The sequence below is a fragment of the Lepisosteus platostomus genome, chromosome 2 (genome assembly GCF_059453375.1).
Source record: "Lepisosteus platostomus isolate fLepPlt1 chromosome 2, fLepPlt1.hap1, whole genome shotgun sequence".
In the NCBI taxonomy this organism is placed as follows: Eukaryota; Metazoa; Chordata; class Actinopteri; order Semionotiformes; family Lepisosteidae; genus Lepisosteus; species Lepisosteus platostomus.
Genome location: NC_142612.1, coordinates 10026392 through 10044081, shown reverse-complemented (window position 1 = coordinate 10044081; position 17690 = coordinate 10026392). Strand labels below are relative to the sequence as shown.

Here is a 17690-nt window from a genome sequence, read left to right as displayed (position 1 = left end):
TATATACATTTTGAACACAAACCTTCTTCTCATTGAATGGTTCTTCAGTTGTTTGTGTTTGTGATAGAATAAATGTTTTTTGACAAACTGGAAAAATATTAAATTGCTATGTGATTTACATGATTTGTGTTTTACTTGTTTGAAGACATGTTTTACTTGTTTGAAAATATTTATTCATGGAGTCCTTGAAAAGTTTAAATATAACATCAATAACGTATTAGCAAGGAAGTATAATTGTACATTTTGTGTTTTCTAGGTTTGCGTGATACGATGTTCTGTCAAGAGCTGCCTTCCTTGTTCCACTAAAGTGATACCCTACTGCCTCCATAATTTACTCAACTTTTTTCCTTTTATTTAAAAAATAAAAAGTATGTTTCAAATAAATAAAAAGTGAAACTGAATTACTCCTCCCATTTTCAGGTTCCAATAAAAATTATAAAATGAAACAAACATTCTCTTAACAATAAAAACATCCATAGTAATTCCTTTCTCTTCTGGTATTTTGTTTTCATACTGTAGCTTTATTAGATATAACTGAAGCTTATAAATAATAAAAACTTATTAAAATACTGTAATTAATAACATACCTTATGTTTTTTTAATTCCATTTGAAGAATCTATTGTTGTATAATATACTGTAGTGTGTAAATTGCATGTAACCTTTGAAAACTGTTACTATGTACATTAAAAAGTATAGTGGAGCAGGTATCTGGAATTAATAAATGGCATGAGACTGCGTGAGATTAAATTTACAATTACATATTGTCTATATAATGCCATATCACAATCACATTGTGTCACTGCCTTAATTTTGATATTTATTTTAAAAAACAATCTTCAATTTGTACAGTAGGTACACCACCTTGCACCTCTTGCTTGCTGAGAAGGCCCTGGTTCCCCACCCCCCTAAAATAGATGAAGTTGTTAGAAAATGGATGGATGAAAAACCACTGGGGGGCAGTGAAAGGCGATGAAAGAGGTACTGTATCTCACTTCTTTAGATGAAGCCTTTATGTTTGCAAAAATAACAAGCTCATACATCTAGCCCAGAGTATCCTGTGTCCTAGATGTCAAGACATACAGTAGGTGCATGACTGCATGACAGTTTTTTGTTGCTTTGTAGGCTTCTATTGAGAGAAGAGAGAAGTTCTACACAACATCAAAATAAATCAGCAAAAGGAAATCAATCAGGTTTATCCAGTTTCACAGGGGCTGATTAGCAACAGATTTTATCATTTATTTTATCAGGAAAAACATATCTAGGAATGTAGCTAAGTTATAGCTAAGCTCGGTCTGTAAAACCAAACTCTGGTCTGAAAAAATGCTCATGCAGAGCTTATCCATAATGGTGACAAAACCGATTCAAGTAATTGACAAACAAGTCTGAACTCCATAATATGTAAACCTCACATATTAAGAAAATATTTAGAACTAAACTAGACAGTCACCAATGTGGAAATAACATTCTATGGAATAGTTAATGGAGTCATGGATTTAGAAAATGTAGGTCTTGCCTAACCAACATGAACAAGCAACAACAGTAATGGGTAATGGGAATATATGTTTTCAGAAGACTCCTGCTAATGTTCATCACAAAATATTAATTATCAAATTACAGGTGATTAGCATTCTAGAAAATGTGTGCATTTGGGCTGAGAACTGGTTAAGAGAAAACAGAAAAGGATAGAATAATGGGTGTATGTTCAAACTGGGGTGATGTACAGTAATAAGTGGAGTACCTGTACCAGGACCCTTCACTCTTGCTAATTTATATTAATAAATTAATTCTGGTATAGTTTACATACTACTCAAGTCATTAGATGAAACCAAATCAGAACGGTTAGCTAACACTGTAAAAGCAGCAAATGAAATTCAAACGATTTAGACACCTGGCAGTGACGGATAACTTTTAACGTAGACACGTGCAGGGATTTGCATGCAGGTAGTAAAAACAAACTACAAATGCAAAATGGACAACAATGAACAAGAAAAGGCTACTTATGAAAAAAAATTTGAATGTTTATGTTGTAACATCATTTACTGTATATCTTCCAGATAATGCAGTGAAACAATTAAAAGTCAACAAAATATCAGGCTATGAAATAAAATATATGTATGCTGTTGAAATATAAGAACATTTTTCATAACAGTAACCAAGAGATAAACTTTAGACGAATATTGGTCATCGATGAATACTGGTGCCCAATAGCTCTGTGTAATGAACTTGCAGTGCATAGGGATGTACTATCCATCCATCCATTTTCAAACTGGAATCTAATTAAGGGTGTCCGGGGAGCCAGAACATATCCCAGCAAGTAACGGGCACAAGGAGGGATACATCCTAGAAAGTATGCCAGTCTTTTGCTGGGGGGATGAACTACTTATACTAATGCTGAATTTGATATAGCCATGGAACATTCTGTATGAATTAGCCAATACATACCAATAACAAATATAATACACTGATAACATATTGCATACTGACAACTTGCCGAGTGTCTACAGAATGTCCTGAGTGGTATTCAGGTTGAAGAGCCCCAAGATCAATTTGAGCCTCAAGCTCAAACATTCTTAATTAAAGTTTAATTAAAGCCGTAATAACCACATCTTCAACACAGTGTCAAAATTGTATTGTAATATTAACTTGATTGTAATTCATATCAAAACCTGGAAAGATTTCTAAATAAGACCCAAAAGTCGGTAAGAAGTAGCTTTCTTCTAAAATAAGATCTCTAATATATATTTTTCATATTATTCCTTTGTTTAAGAATAAAGCCTTTATATAAGCTTTTACAGCTACATTCACATTTATTTATACACCTTATTTTGCCCATACATTTAGTATTGCACCACATACTAGCAATTTATCCTTATGTTCATAAGTGTCACTTTAAACTTAAACCCAAACTACAGCGAACTAAAAAACATGTCTCCATATAGAGTCGAATCTTTATCGTATTATAACATGGCATACCCTATTTCTAAATTAATAGTGCAGAGAAAGAGTTACGGTTAGTTTTCTTCTAAAATGAGAATTCTAAAAAGTTCCACATGGCCTGACAAGTATCTGTTTTCACTTAAAACCCAAACTACAGCCGAAATACGCGTAACACAACTTCAAGTAGAGTCAACCTTTCACAACCTTTCACATATCCTAATAAATATCCTAACCTAGAGGATCTTTATATTGATATGCCTCGAGTGAGTGGATGTCATGGTGAAATATTTTCTAAAATTAGACCGCGATTTTTTTCACGTTATTACGTTTAAATGCGGTTTTAATGCATACTTAGGGTTATTTTCACTGTTTTTTCTATACCCTATAATGCACTTAGTATTGTCCCCTTACCTAGCAATTGCACCACCCGTCTTCAAAAATATCACTTTAAACTCGAACGACAGCTGCAACATGCTTAATTGATGGACAGAAAACTAAAAACTCCAGTTCCAGTTCAGACTTTAATAATACTTTGACATTGTTTCCCTTTCATTTATTATTATTGTTAACCTCAACTCCATATTCATATAGCGTAGAAGAAAATCACGGCTACAGAACACTCACTCAACATTTGAAATGAATGGAATTATAAACTCCTGTTTGTGTGGTGATTTAAGCAAATGTTTTAAATATGGTATCGATAATGTTTAGATAGACTATTTCTGGATGATAATTTTCCTCTATTTTATACAGCATGTGGATGAAACAATGTGTACACCATTAGGCATTTTTGTTCAGTATACGTACGTGCAAACTAAACTCCTGAAGCGTATCATGAGCATTTACTGTATCTTCCGGTTTTGATGGGGTAAACGAGTCCGAAAAAAAATCACTAAACGTATTACTGACATCTGCTGGAAAGTTGTGAAAAATATACAAAGTAAACATCACAGATCACATTCAAAATTCAAACTGTTTTATGGGCATTACAGTTTTGACCAAGCATACAGTATACAGTCCATACCACATCTACACACATTTACAATACAAATACATCATAGAGAATTTAGTTAAGTACTGTGCTCCCAGCTCAATTGAGAATTGAGTTCCCCCCTCACAGTAGGATTGGTAACTGTTCTGATTCTGGGAGGTATGGGAATTCTGGGATTAGATTGATTAATTTGGGGAATAATGTTATCTAATACTAGAATATTTTTCACAGTGGAGTAGAAAGTGCATCTCTGTCTATGTTTTCCCTGCTGGTAATGGAAGCACAACCTGTCTTCTCTGTCCTGTAGTCACCAGGCCTATATTTCATCAGGACATGTTTCTGTTTGCTGTTTCATACCCTCGTCAGATATTCTGCTAATGTGTATTGTCTGTTTAAATGATAAATCAGGTCTAAAATTCCTCACTTAACTAATTTGAGTTACTGTGAACCTAGTATGTGAATTGTACCGTTGTCATTTTGTAATGCATAGTTCTAGTTCAAAGTATTAAGAAGCAACTTAAAACTCAATTAGGGACATGAAAGATATCAGTTCCACAATTCTACAATTCTAAGGACATCGAAATTGTAAATAAAGCATTTCCATACAAACATATTGCATGATTTATTTGTATTCAGTGCCAAGGTACCAAAGAGAAAAACAGTTATTTTATCCTTACTATTATTTCACATTGGTGGACAACAATAATTCAGAGATTATATTAAATGGAAGATTCAGAGAACATTGCTTTTTATAGTCAAATAAATATGAATTTAAACCACTTACAGTATTATAGATCTTTTTGTTATATCTTTAACATTTTCATGTAGATACTGAAAACATACAGATAAAGAAATCATGCTGTCATCCTTTTTTTAATCCGCAAAATGAACATATCATGAAGGTATTTTTCGTTCTACGACAGTACCCTAAATTCTGACAATACCCTTCTTTTCTTTCTTTCACCCTACTATTTAATAACCTTTCGTTTTACATATATGAAACCACGGCTAATACTTGCTTTGTTTTAGATAGGCAACTCAAAAAAATATTTCTGCTATCTATAGCACAGCTTGATGTATACTGTTCTCCTTCTACTGTGTGGAAATACCCCTAGGGAAAAGGAAGAACACTACTGTACATCACACTTTCCATCACATGACAAACACTGCTTATCAGAAGATGACGAGCCTCGGTGTTTAAGAGAAATAAGTGAAGACTGACAAGCAGTAGTTTTTAAGAACACTAGGCGTTGGTCCATCTAGCCTGTTTGGTAGTTAACTAGTTGATGTGAGGAATTCATCCAGCCATTTCAGGGTATAAGCTTCAGCAATGTGACCAAGTTATTTGTTCAATACTCAGACAATTATTTGCATAAAGAAGTGCCTGGTTTCTGGGTTTTAAATACACTTCCCTATATTTCTCACCTATGTTTTCTGGCTTGTGTTTCACTATGTTTCAGTTTTGATTCTGAAGACATCTATTTGGTTGACTTTGACTTTGACCCAACTTTGTCAGTGCTATTGAGTACTTTGAATAGCCAAATCACGTCCCCTCATAGTCTCTTTTCAGGACTAATAAGGTTCAGTTTAGAGCTGTGACTTTTTACTTTCCTATTCAAAACTAAAATAGTTATAGTTATAAGGACTGTGCTTACAGGTAATGGAATAAAAAAAAAAAACGAAAAGCCAAAAACCTATATAAAGGAAAATAGAACTGACAATAGAAAAAATGTAGACAATTTTAAGTTGGAGATGTTTTAATCAAGCATTTCCAAATGCTTACAATGAATCAAGAGAAAAAGCTTCCAACACTTCAAATTTCTTATTCAAAGGCCATCAAAGTCTTATTCTCCTATGCATTTTTAAAATGCCTTGCATTCTTTCAATAAATCAATTCCACGATTTAGAGAAAAATGACAATGTCAGTGGGAATGAACCCTTTTAAACCTCTTACAATTATGTGTATGCATACATTTTCAATATATGGTATATTGTACCGTTTATGCTTTACTGGTCAACATAGTTTGAACCACCAAACACCAAATTCGAATGAGAAAGTTAGAATGTACTGTATATGGCAAAACCCCAGAATTCTGATTCATTAAAAACACTGCCAGACCCAAATACTGTATATGAAACAAGAGAGAAAGGAAAAAGTTATAAAATGGAAGTAATAGTATCTCAATAGTCTAGTGAAAAAAAAATTCCTGGAGAAATACTACACAGGAGATGATTACATCTGCTCCTCTTAGATTGCTTTCCAATTTCCACAATTGTTCCAAACGTCACTCAAGAGGGATAATTCTCATTGACCAGAAAATTGTTAATGTAGCACCCGTCTATAAAAATGGTGACAAAACCAAACCAAATAATTATAGAACAAGGATAATACTGGAACTGGAAACCTTTTAGTGTAGTACCTACTCATAAAAACAGGTGACAAAACTGAATAAAATAATTACGGAACACAAGTATTAATATATCTACAGAATATGTTCAAGTAGAGAACTGCGTGAGTGTGTGGGCTGCAAAGGAACAAGGAGAGCAGTGGTTCCCATTTCTGATCCTGGAGACCCACACAACTGTTTTTTTTTTTCAGCCGAGCCCTCAGTTATACAATCAAACCTTCCATTGACTTCATAATAAGACTAATTTGAGCTGTTCCCAGCTCTTAAATACTGTGTGTTGGAACTTAAACCATGGACTTTTGTAAGTGAAATAAAATCACTAGCCTGTGACTAGAAACAAAATGGAAATATTCAATTGTAGCAAAGCCTTAGATCAAGGAAGGCCTCAATGATCTAATTAAGGTGGGATGGAATGAAAACCAGTAGATGTGTGGGTCACCAGGAACAGGATTGAGAAGTTCTGAAGTAGGGGCTTGTTGATAAGCCACTGAACGTCCTTTGTTCCAGTTCATTCCATCCCAACATTCTTTTTATTCTAAAGGTCATCATTTTTTTCCATTTAACAAGATGACCCCTCAGCTAGAACCTTTTTTTTTTGTCAGACCTACTGGTCATCTTATACTGCCAACTGTACATAATCTACAGAGCCTTCTTCTCCATAGTTCCCTTGAGCACTCATCATCACCATTCACACCAGGCACCTTTTGCTGCAAAAGACGCTGCTGCCTTAATAATAATAATAATAATTGCTTACACTTATATAGCACTTTTCTGGACACTCCACTCAAAGCACTTTACAGGTAATGGGGACTCCCCTTAACCACCACCAATGTGCAGCTTCCACCTGGATGATGTGACGGCAGCCATAATGCGCCAGAACGCTCACCACACATCAGCTATCAGTGGGGAGGAGAGCAGAGTAATGTAGCCAATTCATAGAGGGGGATATATTAGGAGGCCATGATTGATAATGGCCAATGGGAAATTTGGCCAAGACGCCGGGGTTACACCCCTACTCTTGTCGAGAAACGCCCTGGGATTTTTAACGACCACAGAGAGTCAGGACCTCGGTTTTACGTCTCATCCGAAGGATGGCGCCTGTTTACAGTATAGTGTCCCCATCACTATACTGGGGCATTAGGATCCACATGGACCGCAGGGTGAGCACCCCCTGCTGGCCCCACTAACACCTCTTCCAGCAGCAACCTTAGTTTTTCCCAGGAGGTCTCCCATCCAGGTACTGACTGGTACAGAGGTCAAAATTACCATTAAACTAGGATCACACCTTATACCAGCTCTCAATAGTAGACTCAATTATTTATAGAACCTCTTCATTCATTTACGGATGTCAGATTTTCACACTGCTCCTGGAGTGTGTTCCTGAGACTTCAATTTCTTTCAACTTCTTAACTCCTGGCATGGCCATTCTTACATGCTCTTTCTTTCATTCTCCTTTGCATCCTTTCTCTCTCTCAGTCACATCTGAATTTTATTCATATGGTTGTACTACTGTACGAAACTCCAAGAAACTGTCATTTTGCAACCATCTACAGTAAATATCTTGTTTTAGCTCACCATCCCTCAAATACAACAAATAATTATATGAGAATTCTTAATAGAAGAAGAAGAATTATTACAAACAAGGTCTTGCTTATACAAATATATATATATATTTTAAATTCTATTTCCAGCTCAATTACTGTTGTCTTAAACACAGGCAATGAAACAAGCAGAAGAAGCAATATGAAACAGAATAGTTCCCATTTATTGTTTTACTTCCTTTTCAAAAGGAGTCAAAGGTATAATATATAGTAAATCATTTTAGAAAGCAGAACTTAATTGAAATGTAACACCTGAAAGTAAAGTCTACATATTCTTCTTGTATTTTAAAGCATTTGAGAAAAATCCTACTTGACACTCTGAAAAAGAAAAGGTGCTTTTAAAAGGAAAACATTTTTTTTTTATTGAACATGTTGAAGAAACAAGTGGTTTATGACTTGCTATTACTGCAGTGGCTAATGAGCATAAAAGGTAAGGTTACCATTTTTAATGTAAACTGACATAAACTGTTAATGCATTCTTAGACTCGTCTTAATGAAATATATAGCGATAGGAATTATTTTTCTTCAGAGCATACAGCTGATATTTAAAAGGTAAGAAAGATACTGTTATCGAGGAATGGTTAAGAAGAATTGTTAAAAAAACTGAACAAGGGTTTATAATGTATTTACTTAAAGCTATTGCATATACAGTTTCTCAAAGGGTTATGACATTAAATATTAAAATCAATGTTGCAGTTTTTTTATTTGTTCTGGGTATTTTTCAATTTACTTCCAAATTTAAGAAGTTAAATCAGTTTTTAAAATTATTTAAATCATAACCCATTCAATATTCACCTCTCTATACTGTATGTTATTAATAGTAGAATTCCTATAAAACAATCATTAATGTTTCTGATCAAGCTAAAATAGGAGCCACAAATGATAAAAGTGCATTTCTTTTCAGAAACCTCACAATACGTAATTGCAGACATTAATCAAACTGTGACAAATAGCACTTCCTTCAAAGATATAGAAGGTAAGATCTTGTGAAAGGTTGGACTTGTATGTTTTCAGGCATGCATGGAGCTACAACCCTGTCTATGCTTTCGATCTTCACAGAAAAATAAACCACAGTGTTGAAGTTAGATAAAGGTTGTGGTACATATATATATATATGTGATGACTTTTTGTTCTTTTTTTTCTTACAGTATATTTTGGACATTAAAATTAAAATAAATTTTGCCTTGCAATTGCTAACCTGTGATTTTCTAAAAAAATGACAGGGAATAAGCATGATAATAACCTTTAAAAACTAAATAAATTCCCCAAATTGGAAATTCTTTTACAATAATACGTTTTTTCTTATGGTTTAGAGTTCAATATTAAAATAAGTGGCTGCTTAATAGTAATTAAGATAAAGGTGTGCTGTTCTAACACATTTTAAATGAAATTTGTTTCTACAACATCACTGTATGTTCAATGTTTAAAAATATTTTTCTCTTCATGGTCTTTATTCTTAAATTGTACATTTAAGTCAAACTGTACGTTTGTAGTTTTCATTGGGAAGTCAAGAACAAAGCGAAACCTGCATATAATGTTTTTTTTTCCTATAGAGAAAGTGTATCTGTGGTAATACAGTGAAAACATAAGAGCCAAAGTTACAAGTTGCAAGAAGAGGCCATGTTCTTCCATTTAGAACATTTGGTACATAGTAACATTCATAAACGGACCCAGTTGTTTTGTGAAAGCATTTCAAGAACGTATTTAAACAATACGACTGGGTGGAGTGTTTGATCATTGTTGTATAAGGTTTAAAGTATAAATTGCTGAAAGGTTAAAAACAAATGATCATCAGTATTTGCTGTTTTGATTTTTTTCACAACAGAGATGATCTTTGATATGTGGTCTATTGGACGCTATGGTCTCCTCATAATTTTACTGGCCACCTTTTTGGGAATTTCATTTGCAGACTGCATACTAAAATCCAAAGGTAAGTATTACTTAAAATAATATACAATTATAAGATGCAAATTATATATGGTATACAGTTTATATTAGTAATGGAAGAATGGAAGAAAAACATGGACAATTGGGAATATACAGTAATGCAAATTATTCATTATAGATTAATACCATGTCATGTCATGTCACTTATCAAACCGCTCTATACCATACAGTGTCACAGGAAGCTGGGGCCTACCTGGCCATCAACAAGCGCAAAGCAGGGTATACCCCGTCCAGGGCGCCAGTTCATCGCAGGGCAAGCGCAAACCAATCATACATGGGGACAATTTGGAGGCCACGGTAAAGGCCGAGGGGGGAAATTTGGCCAGGACACCAGGATAACTCCCTACTCTTATAGAGAGATGCCTGGGGATCTTTAATGACCATTGAGAGTCAGGACCTCAGTTTAATGTCTCATCCGAAAGACAGTAGATTAATATCTTTTTTACAAAAATGAATGTAATCTAATACAGTATTACATTGGAAAACCAAGTTCCACAGTGCCCCAGGATCTATATGCTGTACTGTGTGTAAAGGCAGTGATACCACAGTGCTGTTTTAAATGTTTAAGTTCACATGTGGTGAGCACTTTGGCTTATGGGAAGGCACTCTCACAAGTGAAGTACAGGAATCTGAGGGGTGTTTGTGAATTTCCTGTATTGATGAAAGACATAGTCAAGAAAAAAAAAAAACAAGAAACCAAGAGCTCTGTCATATTAAAAGAATAAATAAATTAAAAAAATGTGAAAAATAAGTAGCTTTGACTAGGAACAACCCTGTGCATATTTTGCCAAATTTGCAAAATGATGAACACAGAAAGCAAGTATCGAAAGATCATTTAGCACCATGTTCATGTTACAAGACATGTGTTGACCAATCAGATGACTCTACTATATGAATCCTCATGTAAAGTACATGTACAACTGTATATTGATCATAGTTTAACTGTATTTTTATATAATAATGTATATTATACATTATCATTGGATATCCCTCTTGGTTGAAGATGATTTTCTTCCAGTCCATGGGGACTGATAAGGCCAATATAGGATCTGCACACTCAGATTGCCTTCACTAAGATCAGATAAGAGTGTGACAGTCAGAAGATATAACCAGAGCAATAGAGATGATAGCAGATGATCATAGCTTCAAAGTTTCTGGCGTCTAATTGGGAGAGAACACTGATTTCCGTGCCTATATCCTCTCACTTGACATGCATAATCTTCTTCAAGCAGTATTGATGATATGCTTCTAGTCCTATTAAGTTGTATTCTGTCTATGTTTCATCCATGTGAAGTAGGAATAATAACTCACCATTAGCTTAGTTTCCATTTGGATGCTGTGATCCTCCAACACCTGCTTCCTTATGCTTTGAAAAGGACTTTCAGATGTCAGGGGAGTTGCTGGAGTTCTTCTTCAATAACAGCTTTCAATGAAAGATATCTTCCAAGGTATGGGAAGTGCCCAACCTTTTTAGACCATTGTGAATTTGAATTGATGGCACTGGGACATGTGAGTTTTAAGCTTTCTGATAGTGTTGGACTTCTGAATGTTGACTCAAGTTAGTTCTAGTTTCTCACCTACATCAGTAAATACAGTGTATTCACATATGTAGATCCATTTCTACCAAGACATATTATAGTATACTGGTTACATGAGTGATGTAAAGAGGCTTTAGTTTTGGATCAGAGTTCTTGGAAGAGTCCTTGTTCTCTAAAGGATCTATTAGTGATCTGATCTTCAGGATGTAATTATGTCCAGAGACCAAAATGCTGAGTATGAAGGATGCAGAAATCCTAACTGGCCTTCATGGTAAATGAAGTAACTTCAGGACTAGATAAGTCTTTCCACACTTCAGCCAGCTAAAGCTGACCTTATATTACTCATTCCATTGCAAAATAAAATGGGTGCACTTTGGAACCCAATTGTATATTGTATATACAGAGATACAGTACACAAACAAAAGTGTGAATAAAATAATATAGACCCAGAAAGAATGCAAGTTCTCTGAATCAAATCAGTTTATTTATCAAATGCACAACAATACAGCGTGCAGCAGTAGTTTCTGGCAATGAAATGTATTTTCTGAGAGCTCACAAAAATCACAAAATTCACGAAAACACAAAGACTCAAAAATCACAAAGTTGAGGTTACGAAAATAAGGTTACATAATAATAGATGTAAAAGAAATTGAATAAACTCGATATGAGTAGAGCTCTCAATAGTGCACCTGTAGAAGTTGGCCTGGATATGTGATGGCATGCCAAACGTCTTTAGCCTACGGAGAATGAATAGGCGCTGCTGTGCTGTTTTGACCACGGTGTTGGTGTGGTGGGTCCAGGTTAAGTCCTCTGAGATCTTAACTCCCAGGAACTTAAATCTGCTGACCCTTTCCACTGCAGTCCCATTGATGTAGATGTGTGATCTCCTCCCTATGTTTTTCTATAGTCCACAATCATCTTCTTAGTCTTACTGATGTTCAGAGAGAGGTTGTTCTCCTGACACTATGCTGCCAGGGTTTCAACCTCCTCCCTGTATGCAGACTCCTCACCATCTGTGATCAGGCCGATGACTGTTGTTTCATCTGCAAACTTAATGATGGAGTTTGAGTTATGCCTGGCGACACAATCATGGGTAAATAGGGAGTAGAGGACAAGGCTAAACACATATATACTATACATAAAATTGCATATTCAATACTATTGCTATGAAGGTCTCCTCAGTTAGGAAATATGATATGACACACCATTCTGACAGATATTTACGTACTCTATATACTGAAAAACATTAAGATGCATCAACTGAGAATTAGAACCACCTCTCCCTGTATTGTAGTGTTCCACCTCCAGAAATGGTCAGTCTGGGAGCCTCTGAACCCTGACCTTTCGACCTTTTATTTTTCAGACTCATTTCCCCTTTCTCTGCATCTAAAAACAGGAGGCCTCTTTCCCTTTCCCTCTCTAATGCCTCAGCCAAAGCAGAGCAGCGGTGCAAACTGAGCATTACTCTCTCTCCCCTTCATTGCCTCTCCTCTCGCAGATAAAACTAGAGAGCTGCATTTACTGCCTCTTGCCTCTCTTACCACACCTCCACCCGTGCAAAGGAACTCCATGGGTGTCACTGCAATACTACTAAAATCTAAAGAAGCAAAACAGTAGAAAAAGAATGTATATTAATTACAAACTGCACATGGTCGAGTCATCTTTAAAACCCCGACAGGGTCAGTTGACCTACCTTATTTTATTTCTTCTTTTTTTCAGCAACAAAGGTTTCACAGAAAAATACGAAAGGACCACAAAAGGTAATCGCTAAAAAAATCAAAGACTGAAAATATTACTTTCAAACACTGTGCAAAATGTTACAAGACAAAAGAGAATAAGCACTAGGATAAATTACTTAGTAATTTAACTGATGAAAGCATCCTTCCTTGATTATCCTGATGGCCTTACACAATGCTTATTATTTTCACAATAAAATCATGGTTCATTGTATCTTTAATCAATTTAAAATTATTTCCTTTTTATGATTTTCACCAGGCACATTCTTGGAACCGGGGGAAACAATCAAATCATTTCACTGAAGAATTATCAGAAGAAGGATATTATGAGTCTTTATGACTGTTTAAAGATATAGCCCAGCTCCTTTGGGACTCAGCATTAAAAACAATATATTCTTATTATTTTGTGTCATAACTTATTGTTGTGATACAACATTTTGGGATTTCTTACTTTTTTAATTCAGAAGATTCTAAAGCGTCTGACAATTTTTGTGTACAATAAAATATTATAAGACCAGTGTTCCAGTGCCTTTTTTTCTCTAGGTGTATGTGTCTGAACTGAGAAAGTGTTTCCCAGCATGATTTTGGTAAATCAAACTTTTTAATCTTTTAATTTATCAGAACAAAATTCAATTGCATGGTTCATATGTTGTCTGCACTGTAAATGTCAACAATGTATTGAGTATGCTAATTAAAATAAGCTTATAAAATGTTCATTCAGTATGTTTTTGCTATAGTTTTTGGAGTTTAGAACTGCAGTTTACTGCCCTATCAATCAGTGTTACAGACCATCCCAACTGGTCTTCTACAGTGTCTTGCAGAAGAATAAAGACCCTTCCAACTATAATGTCCCATTATGAGACATTACAAATTTTTCCATTTCTATCCCTTGTTATTTGGCAGCAGTTACAGTGGCCAGTTGTCAAGTAAATATGTGTCCACTTTGCACACTGGCCAGGTGCATCAGGCTCTCTCATGTTTCCGAGGGGTTGCATATGGATAGAAGTTTTCAAGTCTTTCCCCAGATTCTCAATAGGAGAGCAGATCGATGTTAATTGGGTCAATCAATAGCACTCTTATTCACATTGTACTGTAAGCCACTTTAGTGTAGCTTGTACCATGTGCTTTGTATCATTCTCCAGCTGAAAGGTAGCTTTTTTGTCTCAGTTTCAGGGAGTATTAATTTGTAATAATCAGTAACCTAATAAGAAATTATGAATATAATGAATTACAATCTTAAATTTTCCAGTTTTCGTTTATATTAAAAAGATATTTCCTTCTCTCTTTGTGTTTGTTGCTTGGTATATGTGGAGTAGGTTGTGCATATAACAAATAGTAATTTCTATTTCAATGTGTCAGGACGCAAGCTTTAAAGCAGCAAACTGCAACAACTCTGTACATATATACTGTACATATTCATGTATGTATTGTAACACCTGAAGAAGGCTTCACAGCCAAAATGTTGTGCTTTCTTTCTTCTCTTTTCAGCATGGAATAAACCTTGTTTCTTTGCAGACTACACATTTTGACGCAGCTACCCACCTGAAAATATTCATGTATTATTTAAATATGATATATACATAAATTATCAATGTACAGTATTAAAAAAAATCACAACTTTCTAATAGTAATGTTTGTGTTAATTTATTAAAAGTAATAGAATTATACAAAGATTGTCTTTAAATATGAAAGTGGATTGAGAGCTGAAGGTCTGTTTTCCAAGCTTAAATAAATCCTGCTGAGAACAATTATGAAACTGAGCCTCCAGACATCCACTGATGGAAAGTGTTGAATGTGAGAGTCAATTCTGTCCATAGCAATTTGTAATGTCAATTATATAATTGAACCTTCACCAAGAAATAACTGATAAAATAATAACACTTGCCTTTTCATGCCAAATACAACAAAATCGATTTTGTGCTTACTTAGGGATTTATTTTTCTATATCTGTATTGATTTTTCAAGCACATTATTAATTTGCACTGTTGTAGTTTATAATGACCAGTTTTGCCTCAGAGATTTGAAGGTTTTGATATAAATTAAGTAGTGAAATGTATGATTGGTGAAAAAGATCTTCCTTTCACCTAATGACTTTAGACAAAGAGTCATTACCTCAGCCTCGTATCAACATGCAGTGAGTATGGACCATTGTGTTTCTGTGGAAATAAGGTTGACAAATCAGTAAATATCTGACAGTGACCCATGTCTTGTAATAGTTGTAAAAGTTGTAATAGTGACTTCACTGTAGTGCTTGAGGTTCTTTATATCTGTACATTGTAATGATCCTGTTTCCTTAAATCAACAACATATATACCAAAATACCAAAATTATATTTAAATGTTAATGTCAAATACAAATGGTCTAAAACGACTGAATGCAATATAAGTGGAATAAATAGTAATAATAGTATTAAATGTACAATAATTATATATGTCCTGCCTTAAAAACAATCTTTATTTTGTGATCTTTTAATCTATTTTTCAATCTGAGCAGCAATTTAGTTCTTTTAATTGCACATTTTTTTCCCAAAAAGAAAACTATTACTCCCTCTAGTGGCTATTGATGATGACTACACACGTTTCAAGACACCAAGCTCTGCTTTTTTAGGAATTGAAACTTCCAATAAATTAATTAAACCATGATATACCGTATAAGCTTATATGTTTTAGTGTACTGTATCACCTTTACAAACTTTAAATGCTCCATTAAATAGGTAGTTAAGTAAACTTTACTTATTTTTACTAACTGAGGCCTGTTGGGCTACTGAGTTATGAGGGAACGTCTAACTTCTATTGTAAATAGTAGCAATTTTAATATCCTCCATTATGTGTCTTCAGTGCTTGAACATTTTTTATGTGTATGTGGAGTATGTCTCTATCTTCTAATAACCTACACACAACCATAATAAATAATGAATCAGGACACCTTTATATGGTTGTATAGATAACAAAACATCTCTCGCAATGACAGCAGCCCTGTTACACTGACATGGAAGATTTCTGAACGTTTGCTGTATTATAGAGTACTTCTCTACAGCCTTCACTCTCCTTTCTTTGTAAAGAATGGTCCCTTCCTTTCTTGATTTTATATGTTATGTCCGCCTGGACTTGGATGATGAGTTTGTTGGTCTATGATTTATACAACTTTATCTTTGAAAGCTCCTTGGTCTTCATGGTTGAATCTTTGCTTGAAATTCACTACCTAACTGAAGGGCTTTATGGAGATAATAGTATTTATTTTGAAATCATGAAACTCTTAATGCAGACAGACAGAGGCTTCTCAGGTAATTGAATGGCTAGTTAAGTAACTTTGTGCACTTAAATTAATTAAGGTATGCCATAGCAAAGGTTTTGAATGATGACAGCAGTCATTACTTTTCTATATTTAACTAATCATATAATTAATTATTAATAATTACTGTAGTAACAAACAAAACCACCTGGACTTGGAAGATACGTTTGTGGGAGTGAGAGATGGGAGGATTACCATCTGGAGATGGTAATGAATTTCAGAAGTAAGGAAGGGAGTAAATATAATTTTTTTCATTATTTCAAGCTGTTATTTTTTGTCTTTTCTTTCCCTGAAAACAAAATTCCAACATAGAAAATGAATCAAACGCACATCTTGTAACATCTATAGCATGAAACATTTAGGTCGGTAACATCTCAGTTTGAAACGGTAATTACAGCACAGAAATGTATTGTAATTTCTGAGATGATATCACCCCATACAAGTAAAAGACTGTAATAACAAGGAAGCATAACAAACAGACAGAGGTCTAAACTTACAACATGGAAGGTTAACCACTCCTAATTTTCTCCAAGAATCTCATAGTCTTGTTCATTTCCCCATGGAACATTCATTAGGCAGATATTTCTAGGATAAGAGTGATTTTGGCAACTTGGCAATCTTTTGTTTTAAACTTCCTGCACAAGTATTAAATATCTTTTTTCTTCCCTTTGTTCAAAAAAGTTCATTTTCAAAATCAGTTACTGAATAGATGAGAGTTTTTCTGCAGTCTGTAAACTCACACAGCATTGACAGAGGGAGTAGACTGGCCAATTTAGTTAATTCTGGGCCATCAAATTGCTTAATTGGGGAAGAACTAAAAAGCATTGTTTCTTTCATGTCTGGTGTCTCAGATGGAAGCTAACATAAAAGGAAAAAAAAGGTATACAAAGAACAACAAACTGGGTAGTAGGCAATTAGAGATCTGCCCATTTTTGTACACACAGCTCACATACGTTCCCATTCTAATGGTTTTCCAAAGATTTACTATTAGCAGCAGAACATCAAACATATTTACTTTTATGGATTTTTGTAAAAACTCAAATTAATTCAATTTACTGCAGCTGTTTTTAAAAATATATACACTAAGGCTCTTGGTCATTGATAATTAGGCTAGGTGATGAGAGAAATGTACTTTCACAGGTCAGTGAAAGCACTGTCCTCTCCATTAGGTGTAAAACATAAGGCGGCAAAATGTCTCTGTTTTGAAGCTGTGCTGGCTGAGAAATGAGTGTGGTTTTAT

The 17690-nt window shown here is 34.5% G+C and overlaps 1 protein-coding gene across 3 annotated transcripts; it reads left to right on the top strand.

Annotated features, from left to right (window-relative positions):
* Positions 1–850: 850 nt before the first annotated feature.
* Positions 851–15801, top strand: LOC148675886 (uncharacterized). 3 transcript variants are annotated; one of them, XR_015924955.1, is made up of 7 exons: positions 851–979; positions 8230–8368; positions 8843–8914; positions 9764–9868; positions 13143–13183; positions 13419–13746; positions 14648–15801. XR_015924955.1 is itself a non-coding variant. In XM_088597287.1 (6 exons), exons 2-6 carry the CDS (start codon positions 8308–8310, stop codon positions 14741–14743), a joined length of 375 nt encoding a protein of 124 aa, XP_088453413.1. In that variant the 5' UTR covers positions 851–979; positions 8230–8307; the 3' UTR covers positions 14744–15801. The 3 variants fall into 3 exon arrangements, 2 of the variants coding, with proteins under 2 accessions (XP_088453413.1, XP_088453423.1); XM_088597287.1 differs by lacking the exon at positions 13419–13746; XM_088597297.1 differs by having other exon boundaries at positions 13419–15590.
* The last annotated feature ends 1889 nt before the right edge of the window (positions 15802–17690 follow it).

Coding starts and splice junctions, on each gene's coding strand:
- LOC148675886 (XM_088597287.1), top strand. CDS start 8,308: ATGTTGAAGAAACAAGTGGTTTATGACTTGCTATTACTGCAGTGGCTA. Junction 8,369..8,842: donor GTGGCTAATGAGCATAAAAG/GTAAGGTTACCA, acceptor ATTTCTTTTCAG/AAACCTCACAATACGTAATT. Junction 8,915..9,763: donor TTCCTTCAAAGATATAGAAG/GTAAGATCTTGT, acceptor TTTTCACAACAG/AGATGATCTTTGATATGTGG.